At 36.8% G+C, this 25,222-nt stretch overlaps 3 protein-coding genes across 8 annotated transcripts in view; 2 read left to right on the top strand and 1 right to left on the bottom strand.

Moving 5' to 3' along the window:
- The first annotated feature begins 546 nt into the window (after positions 1 to 546).
- On the top strand, positions 547 to 2,095 carry spcs1 (signal peptidase complex subunit 1). Of its 2 annotated transcripts, none has more exons than XM_079597956.1 (4): positions 547 to 931; positions 1,515 to 1,574; positions 1,653 to 1,739; positions 1,821 to 2,095. In XM_079597956.1, exons 1-4 carry the CDS (start codon positions 878 to 880, stop codon positions 1,950 to 1,952), a joined length of 333 nt encoding a protein of 110 aa, XP_079454082.1. In that variant the 5' UTR covers positions 547 to 877; the 3' UTR covers positions 1,953 to 2,095. The 2 variants fall into 2 exon arrangements, with proteins under 2 accessions (XP_079454082.1, XP_079454081.1); XM_079597955.1 differs by having other exon boundaries at positions 608 to 913.
- A 26-nt stretch (positions 2,096 to 2,121) lies between these two features.
- On the bottom strand, positions 2,122 to 18,162 carry nek4 (NIMA-related kinase 4). Of its 5 annotated transcripts, none has more exons than XM_079597950.1 (16): positions 17,846 to 18,161; positions 15,935 to 16,201; positions 15,644 to 15,841; positions 14,552 to 14,659; positions 14,245 to 14,399; positions 10,849 to 10,978; positions 10,163 to 10,759; positions 9,382 to 9,435; positions 8,050 to 8,196; positions 7,802 to 7,936; positions 7,559 to 7,625; positions 6,219 to 6,328; positions 4,840 to 4,931; positions 4,465 to 4,646; positions 3,202 to 3,335; positions 2,122 to 2,612 (listed from the first exon to the last, which is right to left on the bottom strand). In XM_079597950.1, the coding sequence occupies exons 1-16, from the start codon at positions 17,930 to 17,932 to the stop codon at positions 2,514 to 2,516; spliced, it is 2,562 nt and encodes an 853-aa protein (XP_079454076.1). In that variant the 5' UTR covers positions 17,933 to 18,161; the 3' UTR covers positions 2,122 to 2,513. The 5 variants fall into 5 exon arrangements, 3 of the variants coding, with proteins under 3 accessions (XP_079454076.1, XP_079454078.1, XP_079454077.1); XM_079597952.1 differs by having other exon boundaries at positions 2,137 to 2,612; positions 6,219 to 6,283; positions 17,846 to 18,162; XM_079597951.1 differs by having other exon boundaries at positions 2,137 to 2,612; positions 6,219 to 6,325.
- Positions 18,163 to 19,420: 1,258 nt separating this feature from the next.
- Positions 19,421 to 25,222, top strand: part of camk1b (calcium/calmodulin-dependent protein kinase Ib) — a 67,937-nt gene continuing 62,135 nt past the window's right edge. The window contains exon 1 of the mRNA XM_079597957.1: positions 19,421 to 19,601. The gene's annotated coding sequence lies outside the window, so the exon portion shown is untranslated. The remainder of the gene's footprint in view (positions 19,602 to 25,222) is intronic.

The raw sequence follows: 25,222 nt of genomic DNA on the forward strand, positions 1-25,222 counted from the left end.
TTGGCTTGACCCTATGGCTCTGGCTTGACCCATTGAACGAACACGCCCCCTTCAGTTCACAGAACGAGTCGATGATTTGAGTCTGATCTGGTTTCCTTCTCAAACTTTTCTTTTTCTTTTTGAATTGTGTGTAAATGTGTATGTCTTTAATTTAATGTTATTAATGCTTCGGCAACGTAAAGACTTTTATAATGATAGAATATATAGAGTGAATATAAATCACTGAACTTGACATATTCCATGGAACTTAATGAACTGATGTATCACTGATGTAACAAAATAGATATGTTAATGAAAATCTTAACAAAACAAAACAAGACTCGTTTCGGTCATGACTCTGTGCATTTAAAGTAAAGAATGAATTAAAAAGTAATTGATTTGAAAACGTTTGCTTTTTGCCATCTTGCAATGCAACAGCAGATTTACAATTCACTACACAATACATCAACAAACCAGAACGAAATGAAATGATACAAAAGAATCGAGTCACTGAAGATGAATCAAAATCCTGACGTTCATATGAATTGCAGATCTGATCGTTCCAGCGGCTGATGACGTACTTCAACACGCCCTTGACCATAAATGGTCTGAAATTTGCGTCTACAATACTGCCTGATTAAAAACATAAATGTTTATTTTAATTTAGAATTCCACTAAGACATCGTTGAAAGCTTATCACCCTATTATTTTATCCACATCTGCACCGAGAGATCACAAGAGGTATTTGTCTCTGATCTGTGCAGAATGGAAGCATTTTAACCGGTCGATGTTTTTAAGGGGTCCTGCGGATCTCTACGTACACACTTTCAAACAGGAAACCAAACCATCACTCTCTTCCGAATAAAATTATCTAGCAGTTTTATTTTGTTATTTCAAAATGCTTTCAATGTTTAAATCCATTCCGACACACATGGTAAGCCTTCCTGTGATGGTAAGCATGCACGTGTTTTTATTGTGAGTTCAGTGGTGTTTAGAGCTGTTTTAAACACTGACATATGTTAGCAGCTAACGCATTAGCGACGGTTCTGTGTAACTTAAATATTAAATTATATAAAATACAACTTTGGTTTTGCTGCTGTAATCAGCACAAGAATACCATCTAGCTAGTGCTGGTATTAGAACGAAAGCTACCTATTAAATGTTAAAATCTAGTGTGCACTCAACAGCTTTGGGACAAGTGATTAACATTGTGGATGTAACGTTTATGAAAATAATATTTCTTACTAGACAGTGACACGCAGTATTGAACAACATATTTATTGCGTAATTTGTTAAATGTATAATTTGGGAGTATTTTGCGGTTGAAATGTGCCCTAGTATTTATTTACACTTGAAATATGTTATTAGTAGCCTATTTATTGCATAACCCATTCCAAGAGAAAGTGTGTCTTATGCATGGTGATCTACAGTTCTAACGTTTCTAATACAAATTGGAAAACATTCATGATGGCTTGCTTCTGTATAATTCATCACATAAACATGAGTATTAATATATTCACACTGGTTATTTGCAGGACTATAAGGGACAGAAACTTGCCGAGCAAATTTTCCAAGGAATCATTCTGGTGTCAGCAGTAAGTAACACTGGAAGCACATTGAAAGCCATCACAACATTGTCATTTCTCCTCTGCATCACGTCTTTTATCTTGCAGGTGATCGGCTTCATCTATGGATTATTTATTCAGCAGTTTGGGTGGACGGTTTACATAATGTTGGCTGGATTCTCAGTATCCTGTCTGGTATGTCACAAGACTTCTGTTTGCTTGATGTAAAGTTTCATAAATCCTCTTGTGTAATTCTGGCTGTGTCCTGTTCTTCAGCTCACCCTGCCTCCCTGGCCGATGTACAGAAAAAACCCTCTGAGCTGGCAGCCGGCCGTGCCCGAGACATCTGGAGAGAACCGTGACAAACCTCAGGAGAATCAGAGTCAGAAGAAGAAGAAGCACAAGTGATTCCCGGCAGTGTGTTAGTTGGGATTTGGCACAGCAAAGCCATATAGAAATACAGTAGTAACAAACAATCTATATGAAAACCCATCCATTTTTGTCACCATTTCAACTTTCAATGTGTGTAATAAAGAACTGTGTTTGGTTTATTTGTGTGGAGATGTATTAATGCAAAAGAAAGCACAGCATTCCTGAAAATGTCATTTATTAAAAATCATTTCTTATTGATTTACATTATTCATCATATAAATATACAGTCCAGAAAATAGGAAAACTATTAAACTGTTTTCAACATCTTGCTAGTAAATTCAAGATTGCTATCTACATAGCATAGGTTCACATTTCCAATAGAAAATAATGCTTTTGTGAAATTTAAAGGTGCATAATAACATAGATTTGTTGCATATCTAGTGTTAAGCTCAGTTATATCACTATACATTTACAAAAGCATCAAAGAAGTAACAGTGATTTTTGATAGGAGGCTTCAGTGAAGTGTTTTCTGTGAAGAGCACAAGTCGGGCTACGGCCCACCAGCAGTAATGGGACATCAGTGTTTTCTGATCCGGCTCAATCTTTGAATGTGACGTCCTCGAAGAACTTCAGCTGTCGCACTTTCACTGCGTACCGCTTGTATTTATCCTCCCCCATTTGCTCCTGCAGTAAATGCTGGATAGAAAAAAAGAATAGAAATATCAGGATAACTGCTATTTAGTATGTTTCCTAAAAATGCTTTCATGTTTTTTTTTTTTCTCTATAAATACATACGCTTTAGTCAAAGTCACCTACAATACTGCAGCTTTACAGGGATAAACAGGAAAATGTAACTAGTACTCAATTTATATGCACAAGAAATTAGTCTAATTCACAATCTGTGCATTCTCGCATCAATTTGTTCTTAACCTCTAATGTTCATGAATTTGGAGTATTCATCTAAATGATTCCCCCATTCACACAAACGCAAATCTTCATTTTTAAGCAGAGGAACCTTGCGCCTTGAGCTATAATGCACCTGAAGAAATATGATTAAATATATTTAAGATGTATAAAATGTTATCTTAAGGCTCCCAGAGTATGCAATATGTGTGTACGTGTGGTTTCATGTGTTCCTGCACTGCATCATAAATTTAGAATAATTTTTACACAACAACAGTTCATGATGAATCATGATTTGTTTGTGAAAATCATTTTCCATGGCCGATTGATTCTGATGTCTTTCTAAAGCTCTGCTCAAGCTCAAGGACTTTAGCTAACTTGCCTCTCTCTTAACTTCATCCTCTTCCTGCATGATGTCCAGGACTCTGTCCAACAGCTTCACACCGAGTCCTTTAACCACATCTGTTCGCAAGTGCTCGACCACTCTCCTGACCTTTGCCGGACCCGTGCTGTCATCTAAACACAGAAAATTAGGAATAGAACGATGGATTCTGTCGCCAGACAAGTGTACTGAACTAAAAATGAAGAATTACTCAATTCACATTTGTTCAAAAATATTCAGCATTTTCTGATTTAAAGGGGTCATGACATGTTTTTTTATTTTTTATTATTATGTTCCCTTAGGTGAAAATATAGTATTACTATAGTTTTTTTTTACAAAAAACTTTTAAAATGTAGTGATTTATGACCTTTTCCCACCCTGTTTCTCATCCTCTGACTCAAACAGTCTGTTTTGGGGGTGTTTCCCCTTTAAGAGTTCAGTGTTAACGCCCACTGATATGATTGGCTAACGTCAGTGCCTATGCATCTGACGTTAACGCCCCCAGCCAGAACATTTGCGGATTCAGCGTATTTAAAAAAGTAGTTTAAAGTTTTAAATACATTACTTACAGTTTGCGTCGTCGTTGTTGAGCCCAGAATAGTCGGCACGGACTTATCTTTGAGCAACAGTTTTCTGGCAAAGCCAGCATCATTTTGGGATTTGTTCTCAAAACAGTCATCCTTCAAATGTATAGAACAAACGCTTAAACTAACACTGCCGTGACTGAGATGTCCGCAAAAAATAAAGTGCATCCATTTTCCCCTGACGACTGGATCTTTCGCAGCGTATTCAAAGATGTTGTTTGTCCACAGCCAGGAACAGCACATCTGCGGCATCGTAAATTTCCCTGTACACAGACCCACTCGCTGTCCGTCGACTGAACACTTGTGAGGCGCGCGGCGCGCGGGCGCGACAACGATACGAAATGAGCATAGTTGTCTTGCGCTTTAAGCGTAGTTGTCTTTTGCCGGAGGCGGTCATATGCAAACGCTGGTACGTCACTTCGTACCGTGACGTCACTTCTTACCATGGATCCAGAACGAGCTGTATTTAGAGCTTGATTAAATAAATGATTCGTTTATAATGGGGAGGACGTCTTAAGCTATGAAACTTGCAGGACGTTTTAATGGTACAAAGACCTCTTATATACCAAAAGATCAAGGCAAATTTGGTTTCTCATGTCATGACCCCTTTAAAGGAATTTAAAGTTTTGTGTTGACTGTGAATGTTACTGAACACAAAAAAACGAGTTATGCGAGTTACCTAACGGGAAGCCACTGATTTGGAAATCTCCCTGTCCCTCTCTGGATTTCCCATGAAGCATCAGGGTGTCCCTGTACTTCCTGTTTAGTTTGAACTCAGGCAGTGATACATCTCTGGCATCCATGTGTAACGTCTGTGTCATCATTTGAACCAAGTCTTGCATCTCACTGGTCTCACACTTTCTGTATAAAAAAAGAATAAAACAATTGGCCTTTAGTCGCTGTTATTGGCCGTAAACAATGCAAAGAACACATAAGTTTACATGACGCATACATAACTGGAATATGACCCAATTCCATCATTATACAGAATTTTTACATACATAAATGTAGCCAGTTATGTCTTATTCGAGTGCACATTAGTGTGAGGTCCTACCGTTCTCTGTAGTCCCCCTCTGAGCGTTCAGTGGAGCTGGTGGAGGAACTACACTCGTCTTCATCAGACTGTCTCCATGAGGACTTCCTCTCCTGATACACAAACACAACCAAAACAGTTCAGGTCAGATCCCGTTTGACCAGCTAGCTGAGATCCTGGATTCTAAAGTGATGATGCATAACATTGAGTAGATGTCAGAGCAGTGGTTATCAAACTGGGGTATGTAAGGTGACGAGCGGTACGTTAAGAAACCTTAAAATAACATTAAAACTGAGCATGTATTTATAGATTTATAACATGCAAAATGCTGTAAAAGGTCAAATGCATGCCATCCAATCAAATGACCTCATGTTTCGCGGTCAAAGCCGACCGCATCCACACAAGCAGCGAGCGTATGATTCCATGAGAGATTGAGGCCTTAGCAAATAACACTACATTACTGCTGTTCTCGGCAATGTACCAGTTTGTAAAAGTGGGGATTTAGCACTTTTAGCACAGAGCACATTATAGACACAGTACATAGAGATCGATGAAGACTCAAACTCTCTTCAATACAAAAACATACTGTGTGCGAGTTCTTGTTTTTAATGTTTATAATGTCTATTATACGAGATTTTTTCCAAAATTTCCACACGTGTGCAAATGTGACTGATTTTATAAAACATTTCAAAAAAACAAAAGTGTAATATTACTTGAACATTTTAAAACAGTATTGTTTGCACTATTTTGCAACAAAATAATAGTTTCAACGAAAGCCACAGCAGGACTGAAACACACAGTGGTTGTTCATGAACGAATCTGCGGTATTGAACGAATCGTGAGTCAATGATTCAATGAATCGTTCATAAATACAGCCACTTGCTTCTTAGTTAAATGACTTGACTCGCGCATAATTTTTACAATTGCTGCATATTTCTCGATTGTCCCATTAATGGAAAAGGTGCGACTGCAGTGGAAGAGTGTAAAAGAGAGGTTACGCAGAAGGATGTTAAATTCCTCATTTTGGGAAACCACTCATAGAGTATATTTATTTAAAGTCCAGATGAAACGGGTTTTATTACATGGGGAATTTAAAGGGATAGTTCACCACAAAATGAAACTTTTGTCATCATTTTCTCACCCTCATGTTGTTCCAAACCTGTATGAATTTATTGTATAGAAGATCTGACATAATAATACATAGATCAAATGAAGAATGTTGGGAACCATTGAATGGAAAAATATATATTTTTCAAAATATCTAAAATGTCCCACAGAAGAAAGAGTGGAGATTTAGATTTTTGGGTGAACTATGACTTTAAGCAAGGACTCAGATTCTGTCTAAATGGTCTTATACTGCAAGTATGAAGTGTGTGCTGTTGGAAAGACTGTAGACATACCTTTTTTGTTTCCAAGGTTGTGCTGGCAGGTCTCGGGCAGTGTAGCTGGTCTGTCTGCTTACTGTCTAATGAGGGGACATCACAAGGTGACCTTTTGACAGCGGACGCTGCTTCAAAGAAAAGAAACTAAGGAATCATATTCATTGAAACTGTACTAAATCTCCTTTTATCTGAATTCATGTATGCAGCACCTGTGGCTTTGATCATAGTGGGCGGCTCTACAGCCCCTCATGCATTCTAATGGACACATGCAGAAACGTCTCGCTTTGATCCGCCAATACTGTTCTTACGGGTGTTATCGCTCGCGAGGCCTCTTTAACAATGAAAGTCAGACCCTCCTTTAAAGAGATAGATCACCCAAAAATGAAAATTCTCAAGTTGTTCCAAACCTGTATGAGTTTATTTCTGCTGAACACAAAAGAAGATATTGTAAAGAATATGGGTAACCAGACAGTTTATGGACCCCACTGACTTCGTTAGTATGGAAAAAAATAACATGGAAGTCAATGGGGCCCGTCAACTGTCTGGTTACGGACATTCTTCAAAATATCTTCTTTTGTGCTCAGCAGGAGAAAGAAACTCATACAGGTTTGGAACAACGTGAGCATTTTCATTTTTGGGTGAACTATCCCTTTAAGTGTACTAAAAAGGGAACAGTTTGATAAAGAATCTAGCATACATATAGATTGTATTTATATACAAAAGAATATTCCGGCAGTCGTCAGAATATGGTCATATTTCATCTTCATTTTCAGAAAAGAACACAAGAAAAAGAAATGTGCATGTCTATGTCTATATTCCAATAGCTGTGCAGCGTTATCTTAGTATTATTTACATATTAATAGTTTTTATTCATAATTTGAATTAGCTTTTATTTTTATATTTTCATTTTAGTTTAATTGTTTTTTAGTAATCTTGTTATGTGCTTTGTCATTTTATTCATTTATTTAAACAGTACTTTAGGTTTAATTTATTTTGATTTCAGTCTTAGATTTAGCTTTAGTTATTGTTTAGTTTTGGTTTGTATTTATTTCCAGTCAGTAATTTAGTGCATTAACATCTAACATTTATAATTTGTTATTTAACAAAACAGTTTTTAATAGCATTAGTTTTAGTTCACGATAATAACCCTGAAGCTATGAAGCATTTAAAGCTTTAAACAGAATATGGACCTTAGTCGAAAAATGGAGTGCATGTGAACAAGGTCATTGCTCCCGACACCAAAAGTGTACTCAGATCTTGTGTTGTTTTGGTCTATTTTTGCTGTAATTTGTCCACGTTCCATTCACATTATTATTGTTTTTTAAACATTTCCACGACATTCAAAGAAATTCACAAACCTTGTTGTCTGGAGTTCTCCTGTAATTGCTTCAGTCTTCTCCTTTCCCTCGCAGACAGTGGACGATTCTGTAAGTACAGTGATTTTTACTAACAACAAACTTACAGATGAAACACAAAGCTTCAAACTAATTGTTTAAAAGAAACATAATGCCATGAGAAATATCCGATTACTGCATGTGCACATGCATTCTTTACATGGATACTCTGTATAAAGCGGTTTAACACAGTCCCCAATGTCTCACCGCCTGTTCTGGAGTGTTCTCGGATGAGAGATCGGTAGGTCTGTTCATCTCGGAGTTACTCTGGGCTTTCTGTGCACTGTTTGTTGATAGGATATCTTCAGGAAGAGGCGGCAGAGGTCTGGGCACTGCTTTGACCTGAACATACAAATGTTTTAGTGAGTAAGATCAGTGACAGACAATATAAGGAGGAGTTTGTGAATTCATTCTGGTTTGTAGTAATTCTTTGATAAATTCCTCCAGCTACTCACTTGATGAGTGTTGTGGTCATCTAGAGACGTGTCCTTCTTCCTCTGCCTGCGCTGACGTGACACGGATGGTTCGGAGGAAGAGGAAGGAGGAAGAGGAACTGCTCTGCTGTCATCTGAGAGCGATGTGGACTCTGAATTGCATGGCTCCTAAATGTTATTATAAGTCATGTTTAAATATTATTTAAAGGATTATATTAAAGGTAGGGTAGGTCAGAATTGTCTAAAAAAAACTTTTATTCAAATTTGTTTAAACTGTCTTTATATACCAATGCATAATTAAAATGTAAGTACTCTGATAAAAAGAGTATACAAATCGAGTGACTCTAGACCGTTTAATCTTCATTAAACACAGCTCATTAATTCCATTCACTCCCACCTAAAAACGGGTGCGCGACTGCGCGCACGTGGGCAGAGCCAGTAATAACGGCGGTAGTCATGGCGACGGAGAGTGACAGTCGCGCAAGCCAATCCTGTGATTCGTCCCGAATGGAAATAATGAGCTGTGTTTAATGAAGATTAAACGGTCTAGAGTCACTCGATTTTTATACTCTTTTTATCAGAGTACTTACATTTTAATTATGCATTGATATATATAGAAAGTTTAATCAAATTTGGTAAAAAGTTTTTATATAAATCCTACCTACCCTACCTTTAATATTTATAATAAAAATATAAATTCAAAATATTTTTGTAATACACAGCAGCAACGACAACAATTCATTAATGATTTGTACAAAAAGTAATTGTATTTCAATCACCAATCTGAAAAACAAAAGCAATAATAACACCTGTGTTTTACTATCAGGATTTAAAGGATTAAGTAAATATTTGTACTATTAATAAGGTAACACTTTACAATAAGGTTCATTAGTTAACATTAATGTATTAACTAATATGAACTAACAACAAGGTTACATTATTTATTCATCTTTGTTAATAGTTATTAAAAATACAGCTGGTCATTGTTTATTCATGTTAGTTCACAGTGCATTTACTAATGTTAACAAACACAACCTTTGGTTTTAATAACGTATTAGTACATGTTGAATATAATATTAACTAAGATTAATAAATGCTGAAGAAGTATTGTTCATTCTTAGTTCATGTTAACTAAAGTAGTTAACTAATGTTAACTAATGAACCTTATTGTAAAGTGTTACCATTAATAATAAAAACAATTAAGTAAATACATATTTTTGTAATATTTATTTAAAGTATAAATTTTACAATATAAATTTTCATAAATATATTTAAATAAAATTATTTAAAACAAGAAAGAAAGAAAGAAAGAAAGAAAGAAAGAAAGAAAGAAAAGAAAGAACAGTGTTTTACCATTAAAATGACAGGAACAGGCTTGAGTAGTTTCTCTGTAGAGTCTAAACTTCCCTGCAATGTCAATGATAAAAAAATACTTTAGAATCAATCAATGATTCAATCAATCAAATCAATTAAAGGGAAAGTTCCTGAAAACTGAAAGTCCTGTCATCTTTTACTCACCTTCATGTTGTCCCAAACCTGTACAACTTTTTTTCTTGTGTGGAACACAAAACATGACATTTCAAAGAACATGATTGGTAACCAAACAGTTTTAGTGACCATTGACGTCTTACAGGTTTGGAATGACATGAGAGTGAGTGAATAATGACAGAATTGTACTTCTTTGGTCCATTACCCCTTACGAATCTTTCTCATTGTGAATCTTTCTTTTAGTACAGATCATAAAACATATTAAAGTCTATCAATATAAGAGGGACTTTAACAGAGTTACGGCTTAAAGCCGGGTTCACACTGTACGATTTTGGCCACGATTTTACTGTCTGAGACAAAGTTTATGAATCCTAAAAGATTCCTCTGATCCTACGCCAAAATCTGTAGTCTTTGATCGCTAGTTTGACTTGCTCACTGACAGCCGATTAATGACCGTTGCGATCAAATATGACCTCCAACAAAATACTGGCATTGTCAGAAGTTCTGAGTCCTGCAGTCCTGCAGTGTGACTTCTCCTACGACAAGCGCCATGTCAAAAGCCAATCATAAATCGCACAGTGTGCACCCAGCTTTATATTAAGCAAACCTATCAGAAGCTTTGATTGGTTCCATCACAGTAACGTACCTCACTCTCCTCAGTTGAACTTCCAGTAGGAACATCCTTTATGACACACGCATTGCTGTGGTTATCGTCAACAGCCGTTGAAGTTCTTTGGCTCTCGGACTTTCTCTCAGCATTGTGATGTTGTTCGGTGGGCTCGTACGGGAGGTCCTCCACCCCTGCCTCCTGCAGGAGCTTCATAGTGTCGTCTTTGAGATCCATACTTGCTTCAAGAGCCTTGTTCTTGGTTCGATCTGCAGGTTTGGGAGTGTTTGAGCTTTCTGATCTCAATCCATCCGCTGACATCTTATCCTCCGTCCTGCTGACACCAAACTCTTGTTTCAGAGGGTGTGTCTGAGGAGGACTGGGATCTTCTTTCTTCACGCTCACAGATGGAGGCTTGTGGTTCTGATGGCTGCTGGGCTTTGGCTGTGGTGGCTTGGCTTTTCTTTGTTTCTGGGATTGGATTTCAATGTCTACATTGGTAATAGTGGCTATAGATTGGCCTGTTGAGTTCAGAAAGTCTCGATTAGGGGATTTGGGGGGCAAGGGTGGGTTAGGAACCACATTTTCCACTGCACCGTTACAGAGTTGTTGTCGGTTCAAGTTATTTTCTTCAACCTATGAAAAGTGGAAAAACAAAACGGGTGAACTGAGATCGTGTCCACACACATAGTCATAAAATCAGCCACTTGGCAGCTTCATCCTACCTTTTTTCTTCTGGTCTTTGACTCAGAGTTAAAAGACTGTGGCTGAACTTCATGATTCGGTTTGGTTGAGCCATCTGATCCGGCACTCGGTTTGCTGTTCGCTGCATTTTTCCGTGATTTGGCAGTTTTCCTGTTAGATCAGTAACAGGACAGACCACTGTAAACAAGGGGTGTAAAGGTACACTTATAATTACGTTCCGCACGTACCGAACCGAAAGACCCGCACTGAAAAATTTTGTACACGTGTACCAAATGAATACAGTATTGTTTTAATCACGGCACGTGTGGAACTTCTCTGTGTGCGGAATGTCATTTTAAACTCCTTATGAGGGCAATATCGTGTATATCAATATACTTTGATGTTGCAAACACATCTGAAAAATAATGAAGTAGCTACAGAATAAGTGCACAATCCAACCTGTCTTAAACATGAGAAATGCTTTAAATTATGCACTTCAAACTAAATCATAAACCTACATGGCTTTCCTTACTGTCAGCGCACAACTCACATCTTGCAGATGTATACTTACCTGTAAATGTTACAAATTCACCCAAGCTTTTCAATTTCACATAAAGGATTATCCTGACAGAAAGCGAGTCAGAATTTAACTTTAGATTTGCAGACTTCAATGAACAAGTGCTGGAGAGCATGTGTGTCAAATAGATGGAGAGGATTAGAATGAGAGCCCAATAATCCTTAGCCTGGTCCTACCAGACTCGCGTACATTTCATTTGTACAGAGAGTCTGGCCTCTCTCCATTGACAAGCGTTAACTTCCTTGAAGGCGGGTCCTCTGTTGAAGTTTAAAACTATTGGATCTGCCCAGAGCCACTCTGGATCTGCCATAACCAATCGCTAACGTTTGGTCGTGAGTCTTGTGACGCATGTCAACTCAAACTAACGCACGACCTCAACGTCATCATTCTCAGCCACTCCCTCTGTTCACTGGTTGGACCGGTAAAAAATGTATCGGAGAAAACCCAAGACTATACCGCAAGCCCAGACGTAGTACTGAAGGAAAATAAAAATTGAGCGGAAGTACGTAGAAGGGCGGAGCCAGGCTAAATAATCCCAACCTTATTCTAAAATATTTGGCTAACATATACTGAACAAAATTATAAACGCAACACTTTTGTTTTTGGCCCCATTTTTCATGAGCTGAACTCAAAGATCTAAGACTTTTTCTATGTACACAAAAGGCCTATTTCTCTCAAATATTGTTCACAAATCTGTCTAAATCTGTGTTAGTGAGCACTTCTCCTTTGCCGAGATAATCCATCCTCACAGGTGTGGCGTATCAAGATGCTGATTAGACAGCATGATTACCGCACAGGTGTGCCTTAGGCTGGCCACAATAAAACCAGTCAGTATCTGGTGAGACCACCATTTGCCTCACGCAGTGCAACACATCTCCTTCACATAGATTTATGAACAATATTTGAGAGAAATAGGCCTTTTGTGTACACAGAAAAAATCATGAAAAATGGGAGCAAACACAAAAGTGTTGCGTTTATAATTTTGTTCAGTGTATGTACCGAAGCGTCATCTTTGTGTACCGTTACAACTAGAGATGGACCGATGTATCGGCCGCTGACTTTTATCGGGCAATTTTTTATCAATTTAAAACCATCGATATATCGGCTACAGCATGAAAAAGGCCGATATTACAAACATATGGTTTACTGTGTGAACGCACTGAGTTGTATAATGTCTGTCGCACAATTCAACGTTTTTCTTTGGTTAAATAATTGAATACTTGCCAAAACAAATTGAAATCAGCAGGGCTCAACAATAAGGACTACCTGGGGGAAGCGTGAACAACGCTCGGGAAAACTGATGGAACTGTCACTCTTCACGAATCTTTATCCTTTGCACATGTCTTTAAGCCTCGCTAATTTAAATATTCAAGCGCAAGACGCGAAAGAGAACTCAATTCTACTCACTGTGTGAGAGGTTTTGAGTGCGCACACACATACAAAGTACACACCTGAAAAGCCACGTCTCAGGGCACAAATACTGAATTGAGTTCTCTTATACTTCTAATTCACACAAATTTATATCAAAATGCACACCTTGGCGAGTCTCCTTGTAAACATAGTTGGTTATGTCTTAAATGAACGTAAACATTCGCTTGTGTACCAGTATATTGAATCTGTACAGCTCTCAAAGTGACAGCAGCCTAATATTCCTGCAGCGCTGCTTTCTGTTTTAAAGGGGTGATGAACTGAGAAATCTATTTTTCTTTGAGCTTTTGACATATAAGAGGACGAGGTCATCATACTATAAGAATATCCTGTAAGTTTCATAACTGAAAACTTCCCTGTTAGTCCAATAAAAGCTTGTATTGACAGCAGGCCCAGTGAACGACAGGTTTTTCAAAGTGGGGATCTACGACGTCACAGGGTATCAAACCCCGCCTCCGCAGAAGAAGATCAACGCCTTCTTCAACACCAACTGTTTAGCCCCGCCCATCGATTCGCGCATTACATGAAACTCATTATAATATGCAAAACTGTTATCCAATCATAGCAGTGGGCGTTTACTTCCAAGTCTTCAATGCGACACGCCCATAAAACCGAGCGTTTCAGGAGCTAGACTCAAAACCAGGGTAGAAAATAGCTTATTACTTATTAATGTAGATGTTTTTGAATGTAAAAACCAAGCGAACGTCATAAGTTGACCTCAGACAACAATATAAAAAATTTAAAAAGCCAGTTCATGACCCCTTTATAGTTAATCAAACAACAAACTACATCACTACTCTTGACTAAATCACTTTTGAAACATTAATAAAGATTAATGTATATTTAATTTATACAATAAATTATATATTTAGCATTTTATTACTGGAACTACTGTTAGACCTACTTGAAAAGCACTGTTAATTTCATATGCATCTTTGTTCTGTTGTATTTTGTTTTTATGTTGGCCTGTTGAATGTTAAATGGATCCATGTTCAATAGAAATGATTTGATGATGCAGCAATAAACTAGCCAGTATACTTACATTTTGAACATTGCTTATTTAAAACAATAATCTAAATGACAAAAGATTAAATAAGAGAGTAGGGCTGCACAATATATCGAATTTATTGAAATATTGCAAATGTATATATCTGATGTTCACTTTCTTGTCATAAAAAGAATGTGAAACACATGTAGGTTATATCATTTTAAAGATAATTTAAGTTTATTTTACACACTTTAAGCATTATCGTATCGCATATCGAATATCGCATTTTTCTTCAATATCGCACAGCCCTATGAGCAAATGACAAATATCGGTATCGGACAATATTTGTTTGTTAAAAATGGCGAATCCCAGGTTACAAACCTACTGAAATCTAGTGGAATCTTTTATTTGAATTTTATTGGAGAGGTATGAATAAGCACATACTCTTTCGTGGCCTCCAGGAACATGGAGATCTGGCGTTTAATGTACGGCTGTCGGAGGATGTGTTTGACGTCCGGCCTGTCCTCTGGTTTCTTACACAGCATCCGCTTTATCAGCTCTCCCAGCTGGGGGTCGTACTTACTCGGCATCTGGGGCAGCTGAATATTACAAATGAATAATTAATAATACTGTTAATATAATATGAGGAAGGATGAAATGAGTACTGATATGAATGGAAAGCTCTTTAGATCTGACAAATGCAAATATTCCCAGTTCAGCAGTGAAACAGATGATGGATATAACCCTCTACCTTCCCTTCTACGATCCGATAGACGAGAGAGTTCATGTCTTTTGCGTTGAAGGCATGTTTTAGAGTTGCCATCTCGTACACGCAACATCCCAGAGCCCATATATCCGACTGCAAACACAAACACACATAACTGAAATGAACAAACATAAATAATGATTCATCTTAAACACATTTGGGTGAAAAAAACTCCAGGTTGCCCTAAAATAAAAAGAAGCTTTTTTAGGACTGTTTAGATTTCTGCCTTAAAAATTAAGAAAAAAAAAATTTCGAGCCAATTCTCCATCATTACATTGTGTAACCTTTTACATTTCAAATAATATTTTATATAAAAATATATTACATAAGTTCAAAAGTGTGGGTTTGGTTAGATTTTATATGCTTTTAACAAAAGTTTCTTATGCTCACCAAGACTGCATTTATTTGCTAAAAATTCAGTGCAAACTGAAATATTGTAAAAATATTATAACAACTGTGAAATACGTTCTGTTTTCTATTTCTATATTTTAAAATGTAATTTATTCCTGTGATGCAAAGCAGAATTTTCAGCATTATTACTCCAGTCTTCAGTGTCACATGATCCTTCAGAAATCATTCTAATATGATGATTTAGAGCTTAAGAAACATTTCTTATTATTATCAATGTTTAAAACAGTTGTGCTGCTTCATATTGTTTTTGTGTAAACCGTGATCAACTATTTTCAGGATTCTACAATGAACATTAAACATATTTGAAATAGAAATGTTTTGTAACAATGTAAACGTCTGAGGTGAAGTCTGTAACTTTTGATAAACTGAATGCATCCTTGCAGAATAATATTAATAATTTATTTAAAACAAATCTTACTGACCCAAACTTTTGAAATATAGTATATTTATATATGCTTAACTTTTTTTTATTTTTATTTATTAATTGTTAGTTCCTAAATAAAAACAGAAACAACAATATAATGGGGTTTTTTTCTCTATTGACTTTGGGGTAAAATAAATAAATAATGGTTTTGTGACATTCACCTATTTAGCAATATACATTAGTGGATATAGACATGATCATTGACGTAGACTGAATCCAGAGTCATTGTGAGCATGCAGTACCTTGTAGTTGTAAGGTTTGTTGGAGAAGAGTTCTGGACTCATGTAGTAAGGTGTGCCGATCAGAGTGCTGGCCATATCGTTCTGATTCTCCAAGACCCGTGCGATGCCCAGATCACCCACTTTGATTATATTGGTTTTCGTCAAGAAAATATTCTGTGTTTTCAGATCTCGATGTAGAATGTGCTTCTCATGTAAATACTATAATAGATAAATAAAAAAAGGGCAACAGCTTTATGACGCAGCTGAAACTTCGGAAAGGACAATTGGACAGACTGATGGATATCGAGTTACCTGAAGGGCCATGGCTATTTGAACGAACCACTCCACGACCTGTCTCTCGGGCAGCAGTTCTCCCTTCTGCAGTTTGAGTCTGTGGTACAGATCTCCTCCCTCACAGAAACCCATCACGATGTAGAGCTGGCAGTCCTCGCCTTCCCATGATTCCCGGTATGTGACTATGTTGGGATGCTTGAGCTGAGAGAGGAGCTGTGCTTCTTGCTCCGCGGCTCGCCGTTCGCGTCTGGAGGATGTTCTCAGGTTCAGCTTCTTGATCACAAACTGCCAAACCCATACAAGATATCAAGCTACAACTTTGCACATAAGACATGAATCCTAGTGGAAAATGTCCACATTTTAAAGGAATAGTTCACTTCAAATTGAAAATTCATCATGTACTCACCCTCAAGTTGTTTCAATTCAAACCTGTGTGAATTTCTTTCTTTTGCAGAACACAAAGGAAGATTGATCCCAGTTTATGGATCCCATTGACTTCCATAGTATTTTTTTTTTCCTACTATGGAAGTCAATGGCGTCCATAATAAACTGTTTGGTTACTGGCATTCTTCAAAATATCTTCCTTATTTGTTCAGCAGAAGAAATAAATTCATACAGGTTTGAAACAACTTGAGGGTGAGTACATGATGACAGAATTTCCGTTTGAAGTGAACTATTCCTTTAGGAAAACAATTTAAAGTTAGTTGCACAAAGAAGGAACGGAACATATTATCAGCAATCATATATTCCAGATCCAAATGTCCATTATTTTCAGTTTGTATGAAGGAAACTGTATGTTTTAAGTGAGGCTAACTACTTCTTTTACAAATTGACAATTCCTATTTTTTATGGAACATTGCAGTACTTATTATAAATTATTTATCCATGAAGAAAATATTTTTTAATGCATGTTCCCTCGTAACCTTTAGTCTAAATAACCTACATATGTTCTTGTTCAAGAAGCTGTTCCACTCAGATATACGTCTAAATAGGGAAGAAAACATTTGTTTATGCCGACTTTAAATGGTCCTGCTTGACAAACAATCACAAAAACGGTATGTATGAAGATTAATTAAAGAGTAATTCAAATTTTAATTAAAAAAATGCTGTTCAAAATGGTTTCAAATAGTTTTAGAGCATTATACACTGCAGGATGTCAACTGCCTTTATAATAATTAGTCAAATAATAAGAACACTTAAAACATTGCTTTATATGCTTAATATAACAGATCGATCCGATTCATATTTTTCATACATATTCATATTAAATATACATGATCACTCTGATATGAAGTATCATTTAGGCACATAATTTGCCTCTTAAATTAAGTTATTATATATAAGTGTTACGTACAAGGAATATTGGTAACAATTTACAATAAGGTCTCATTTGTTATCACTAGTTAATTAATTTTTAACATGAATTAATAATGTACAATACTTTTGTTAAAACATGACAGTATTGTTACAGTATTAATTCATATTTGTTGATGTTAGTTAATAAAATCCAGCTGTTCACTGTTTGTTCATGTTAGTTCACAGTGCAGTAACTAATGCTAACAATACAACATTTGATTTTAATAATGTATTAGCAAATTAACATGAACTAAGATTAATAAATGCTGTAGAAGTATTGTTAATTCTTAGTTCATGTTAACGTTAACTAATGTATTTAACTAATGAATCATGCAATAATACAAAATTCCTAACGGTACCCTTTTCCTAAAATATGTAACAGTTAAATTCAATAATTAGACATTTTCATGGAAGATGCTAACTCTCAGCAGTAAAAACAACAACAACAACAACAACAACAACAACACAATCGGATATGAACTAAGACATTAGTTGAGCTTGGCCAGTAGTGAAATGTCTAAAGCAGTGTTGACTCTACTAACGTTACCGTAGTTTAACGTTACGTTAAGTTACCTGTTTCCGGTCAGATTTGTGTCTGACCAGGTTCACCTCCCCGTAGCTCCCCTTCCCCACAACTCGAACGAACAAGTAACTGTCCATGATGCTCTTCCAGAGATGCTGTCTGTGTGTATCATCACATAGCGACACAGAGGCCAGTCCGCAGGAGTTGGAATACAAGTGAGCGCGTTATTCTCAACGCATCGACGGTGATTTGTCTGTTTGAAACTTGTTCTGGTGACAGAGGGCGCAGGAAACATCAAGCTCAGCTTCGGCGTCACCAGGCAACACACTCCGCGTTAACGTGTTCAGTTTCAAACACAGCGCCCTCTAGAGGCTCAGCGACACGTGACACATAAGAAAGACGATTAGAGTTTCATAAGCTTTGTTTCATAATCATTAACTTGTACAATAATATTTAAATATATAAATTATGTGCATTGCATTCGTATCGTTATATATAGGCTATATATGTAATTACATACTTATTTTTTTCTTCCACATATTACAAATATGAAGTTTACAGTAAAGTAGGCCTAGAAGTAGAGTATACGCAAAAGCAAAAATAATTTTCACCAGTGGGTGGCGTAATGTTTTTGTTCATACTGTAAACATTGGTTGTTGGGTCCTTCTTATACTGTCTATGGTTGGGTCAGGTGAAGACAAGTACAACCATCTGCCAGTTGAACAAACAACAAAGTTATAACATTTATATATGAATTTTAAAATTCAAGCGGTGAATGAAGGAAACGCAAAATATAAAACATGCCATGTAATTTAAGTCACATATTTGAATATCCTAGTAAGGGATTCACTATCCAAGCCCTTGCACAGCTTTTATAAATTGTATATATTGAAATATTTTATTAGATAGATAGATAGATAGATAGATAGATAGATAGATAGATAGATAGATAGATAGATAGATAGATAGATAGATAGATAGATAGATAGATAGATAGATAGATAGATAGATAGATAGATATTTCTGTACTAATTAATCTCTCTAAATATTATTGCATCACTTGTTACTAATTTCTTTCTAAATCCCATATCAACCTTGACCAGTTGAACACAAGGATAGACATGAAACTGCTCTTTTCATTCTTTCAAATAAAAGACATCAAATTTCATAAATTTTTCTTGAACTGACCAAAGTATTTAAAGGGAGAAGGTTACATGAAAACATATTTTAACATTAGACGTTACATTGTAATATTAAATCCACTATTGTTTTGTCCTAAAGCCTAGTCTATACAGCATTTAATGCTATTAGTTCAAAAGTAACAACATTTCAGACAAATAAAGAGTAATCCCTTACTTTACTTTTTCAAGGGAAATGTGATTAAATCCCAGTAGAAAAGCACTACACACTGCATGTTTATGTATGAACATTTTCACTTATATCACCAAAGAGATCGAGGGACAGCGGGAGAGATTTTCTTAAACAAATGTCCCCATCAGCACATCCTGAGCTGCTCTAAGGAATAATGATATCATAATTCCAGCTATTAGATCAAATTCTGGGAACAGCGAGTCAGACAGACATAACCCCGCCTCTATTACCTGATTCAGCGATCTCTGTCCTCTGATTGGCGCAGAGCTGTAGGGTGTCCGTGACGTCAGGCGCGCGCTGAGACTGGGTCAGCGCGAGGAACCAGCAGTCAGTCAGATATCTCTCCTGAGTCTGCGAGTGAGTCTAGCGCGAGCGCAAACGCGTTCATATTACAGCACGAGACGCGCCTCTGCACCTCTCCGACACACAGCACAGGTACACACATTTAATCTTGTCTTTCACACGAAATGTTCAGGACAGCCGTGCATGATCGATAACGGCTGCTGTTTTTTTCGCTGTCTTTTTAGTAGCCTGGTTGTATGTATTGATGTAATGTATGCATGCATGCATGTACACAATGTGCATTCAACTTTTTAATATGATTAATAACTGCACATTAATAATAACTCTGCACTTCGCAAATGCAGGCTGGTCCACCGGATTAAGAGCTTAGAGTTTTGTATTAGAGCTGCTTGACTTTATGATGATGAGTTATCTCACTCGTTCAGAGGGTGGATGTGGTTTACCACTCTGTTAAGTCTTTGAACACCGAAACTTTGACAGCTGATTGCTTGAAAGAATACCAAAGGATGAAGAACAGAAACAATAAATGGTTTTGTCTAAGTTGTCATATGAGGCATCAAATGCTCTTTTTTTTCCAGGTAAAAAAAAGATTGTACCATTGTATTGAATACTCTGCCAGTTTAAAACTCAAAACATATCCCCAAATATTTTTTTCTTTTGAACTTCCGCAGCATTGTGACGTCAGACAAATGAAGAATCAGCAAATGATCATGTGCGTTTATCAGCCAGCAGGCTTTGTTGTTAGTGGCATAAAAACTGATTTGCTGACAGTCCATGTCATTCATGTTGACAGCGGTAATAGTTTTCATAACTGTTATTATGACAATTAAATCTATGAACACCTGCAGTAGTACAGCGACTGGCCACATGCAGCGGTCAGTCCTAATAGTCCTTTATTCCTATATCAGAATGGGCTAACTGATAATAACAATAAGAGTAAAATGTGGGAACATGGTCATATTTTGTGCTGTTTCTCGCACCGCACATCCTTCTAAAGAACACCAACGGGAGAAATAAGAAATTTAAGTTATTTTTTAACAAGGTCCCTGATCATTTCAGTCTCAGTTTAACAGTTTGAGTGGCACATTTCAGAAATTTTCCTTAAAAAATGCCGCAGTTAAAAACGATATCCAACTCGAGGTCCCGCAAACCCACAGCACAGTGCTTTATCTCTTCACATTTGACATTTACAAAGAAACCTTAAAGACAAAGCAGCAAAAATGTGACTGTTCCATTCTAAAGGCCAGAGAGATTCTGAAACATTAGAGATGCATCGACATGGAATTTTTGGTTGATATCATAACCAATCATTGTTTATATTTGGAAGCCGATAACCGATATATACACCGATAAATACAATTTGTGTTGTAAATATTACAAAACAAAAGGTTCCCATACACCATAATGTCCAATACGGTGTACTACTACTTTTATTTGGAAATCTTAACAGCAAAAAAATATATTTTCTTTCTACAAAAATATTTGACATAATGTAGTCTATTTGAACCAGTAAAAGATTTCTTAACTTTTAAAACTCTTCTAATATATATCGACCTAATTTTCGATAAAGATAACGTAAAAATATTAAACATAAAATATTTATCAGCCGATACACCAATATATTGCTCATCCCAAATAAAAAAATAATTGAGAAGAAAAGGGAAATAAAACTGTATTACATGACTTCTTGAAAATATATGAAACCATACTGCACGGTTTCTGACCATAAAAGGACAAACTTAGCTTCTAATAGTCTGAAACGGCTTAATATTTTGGTTTCATCGCTGTTATCTTATCTCAACGTAGCATCTGTTTCTTTTAACAGTCATTCAAGTGGTTCCACATGTGTGCTCTTTCTCTTTCAGTCTCTTTGCATTTAGTTCCTGCATTCTTGTGCCATTTCTTCCTCTTTGCCACACAGCCAACGCTGGCATTATTTAAAGCAGTTTTTGGCTGTCTGATTCCCTCACTTGCACATTTGTAGGGATCAGACATCCCGTCGGTTTTAGCACTGAATTATATCACATGTAGTCAATAACAGTGTATTGTTTGACCAGTTGCTGTACTAGAATAGATCTAGTCTTTATCAGCTGTTGTGGGCTGCTCTGACAGTCAGAATGTGATCGTGATGTGCAGATAGACGCATTAATGTTAGGGCTGGTTAGAAGAAGGGACGTCTTCCTCTTTGCAAAGCCTTCGTTTGCATTGTCATCTGTGCAGTTCTGTACTAGGCTGTAGAAGGAAATAAAGTCATGCATTTTAAGTGCTCTGAAACGGTAACAAAGCGGCAGCTCAACTTCCCTGTGCTTTCACTTCCCTTTAGTGTCGTGTCGAGGGTGCCGTGGCTTCAGTGGAAGCCTCTGGGAGGAAATAAAAAGCATATAGCTAGGCGTGATGGTGCTGTAATTAAGAGCTGAACTTTAAACCTGTCTGCAAATAGCTTGTGGATCACACACTTCATGGGTTAACTGTCCCAAGCAACCATATGGCATTTGTGTATCTGTAAGCATCGCAGCCAGGCTTAAAGAGACACAAATTAAAATTGTGTAATTATTTTCTCACCCTCATTTCATTCCAAACCTTCTGTGTCTCAGTGTTGTTGTTTTGTTCTCCATACAATGTTAAATCAGTGAGATCCAATGAGTTTTGGACCCCATTGACATTCAATGTATGGGCAAAAACAGTTAAAGGAGAACTCCGGCGCAAAATGAACCTTTGGTCTAATTACACATTGTTACCTAGTCAAACGTTATCTGGGATTTGTTTTCATGATTATCGAATGTAAATAGTTTTATCTCTAAAAACAGTTTAGCCTATAACGCTAGTATAACGCTAGTATATAGGGCATTGAGTAATGACAAATAAAAATCGCTTGTGAATACCACTGACAAGGCTCAAAATAGCCCCACACTAACACGGTAGCATAATGAGGGTCCCTACATGCAAACCGAAGCATTGAGAACTTTGACAGTGTCCAGACAGTTTAATAAGAAGATATTTTATACATACAGTAAACTTCGCGTAGCCATCTTTGAAAAAACAGACTCTATCAGTCGATCTAGGAACGCCGATCCAAATGCGCTGAACTGTGTAGAATCTCATATGGTCCAGCGCATTTGGATCGGCGATTTTTATTTGTCATTACTCAATGCCCTATATACTAGCGTTATACTAGCGTTATAGGCTAAACTGTTTTTAGAGATAAAACTATTTACATTCGATAATAATGAAAACGAATCTCAGATAACGGTTGACTAGGTAACAATGTGTAATTAGACCAAAGGTTCATTTTGCGCCGGAGTTCTCCTTTAAAGGAACACTCCACTTTTTTTGGAAATAGGCTAATTTTCCATCTCCCCTAGAGTTAAACGGTTGAGTTTTACCGTTTTCGAATCCATTCAGCCGATCTCCGGGTCTGGCGGTAGCACTTTTAGCATAGCTTAGCATAGATCATTGAATCTGATTAGACAGTTAGCATCTCTCTAAAAAAAATGACCAAAGAGTTTCAATATTTGTCCTATTTAAAACTTGACTCTTCTGTAGTTACATCGTGTACTAAGACCGATAGATAATGAAAAGTTGTGATTTTCTAGGCCAATATGGCTAGGATCTATACTCTCATTTCTGCAAAATAATCAAGGAACTGCTGCTGTACCAGCAGCGCAATGATATTACGCAGCGCCTGAAAATAGTCCGGCAGCAGTTCCTTGATTATTACGCAGAAATGAGAGTATAGATCCTAGTCATATTGGCCTAGAAAATCGCAACTTTTCATTTTCTATCGGTCTTAGTACACGATGTAACTACAGAAGAGTCAAGTTTTAAATAGGAAAAATATAGAAACTCTTTGATAATTTTTTGGAGAGAGATGCTAACGGTCTAATCAGATTCAATGATTTATGCTAAGCTATGCTACAAGTGCTACCGCCAGACCCGGAGATCGGCTGAATGGATTCGAAACCAGTAAAACTCAACCGTTTAACTCTAGGGGAGTTGGAAAATGAGCCTATTTCCCAAAAAAGTGGAGTGTTCCTTTAAAACATTTATTAAAATATAATTTATTCCAAATAATTTGTATGCAGCAGTGCTGGGTATTGATTTTAAATTCGATTCACACACTCAATTTGATTCTGATCAATCAATTTGATTAATTTGGATAGTTTTTTAAGGAGAAAATCTCTCTCAACTGAATCAGTAAGCTATACAGGGAACCCTGTCAGTTGTCACATTAATATTGGTTCAAATTAGTCCAAACTACTAATTCAACTGCTGTTTACTTTTAAATATAACAATCAACAATAAAATATTGAGTTTTATACAAACATTTAAATGGCACATAAGGCAGTTTCTAAATGTAAATGTTCTACTCGATTAATATAAACATTTAAACACTGTCATAAAAACGTTGGAAAGATGGCTTTCCTGAGGTAAATGTAATATTATGTGACATTGTTTACAAGGTTTTTTACTGACGTCCTTCCGAAGTTGAAACACGATTACATGAGACATAAGCCTAGTACTTTTCGGTTTCTTTCAACATACATTCTGATGTTCATTCATGTTTATTTCGTGTTGTAACTAGTAAAGCGGAAGAGTTGATCAGTTCTGCCGCTTGATCTCAGATCGATCTGTCTCAAGAAACGCCACAAAACGAAAGCTGAGACTTTGCAAAGCCCAAAGCTTATTGTGATTATTGGATGACAGGCGCGCTACATGTTTAGTGAAGTTTTGAAACTGGTGATTGATACTTGGGATTTAATAACTGATATCAGTTCATCAAAGTGTAGTTTGATTAAAATTATGCAGCTTCATTGTTACCATGTCTATTAAACTCCATACGACTTACGATATTCGCGTAAGAGAACAGACCAAACCTTCAGTTATCATTCACAGATAATCTTCCCCAATTTTCAGGAGTATGTCAATTGGTTTAATTTCTCACTGATCACTGTAGGTTTTGAAACGTTATAAACAGAAAGACTGAGTCATTCCTGTAGCCTTGCACATCCTGTAGTGGAGGCCTTTCAGGGTGAGAGAAAACTCGCTTCGGTTACCTCTATGTAAGCTCTATACTGAGTTTGAGTTATGGTGTGGTTAGATAGCTCACCTTAAAAGGGGAAGCGCAGTTTTGTGGTTATGACAGAACGCCCATGACGGACTCTGTCAGCACGAATCATGAATCGTTCTGAGTGTGATGTGACACTGTTCTGACCTACTGAAGGTTTAGGTGTCACTCTGTATCTCTTTTGTCCTCTTCTGAGCAGCCATGGGAAACCAGTGAGTATCTCCATCGTCTGTCTGATGAACTCAAAACATTATGAATGCTGCATGATGATCTAGATGGTAGCGTTGTATGGATGTGTCTGTTTTCAATACTTCAAGCTTGCCTTATGATTCTCCTCCTTTGTACGTGGGTTAGTGTATAGCTTTTCTACAATCTATTTCCTGACCTTTATGTGGTTCCTCACTAACAAACGATGAATTGAAACCCCTTTCTACTGCTGGACCTGCATGTGTAGTGATCCAAAATACCTACCGGGCCTTTGTCATGATATAAGGTGCCTATGTATACGACTCTTAAAACTTCTTGCCTGAGATTTTGGATGCCTTTGAATCTTTGGTGTATGTTCATATTTTGCTTGCCTGGAGAGCATTGGATGAAGTTTAGTCCAGCTCAGTGATGTGACTGGATGCTCCGGTGATTCTCAACGAGAAAATAAGTTTGTCAATAGAGGGAATTTAATGTCTCCCAT

Source organism: Phoxinus phoxinus (assembly GCF_949152265.1).
Source record: "Phoxinus phoxinus genome assembly, chromosome: 22".
NCBI classification, from domain to species: domain Eukaryota; kingdom Metazoa; phylum Chordata; class Actinopteri; order Cypriniformes; family Leuciscidae; genus Phoxinus; species Phoxinus phoxinus.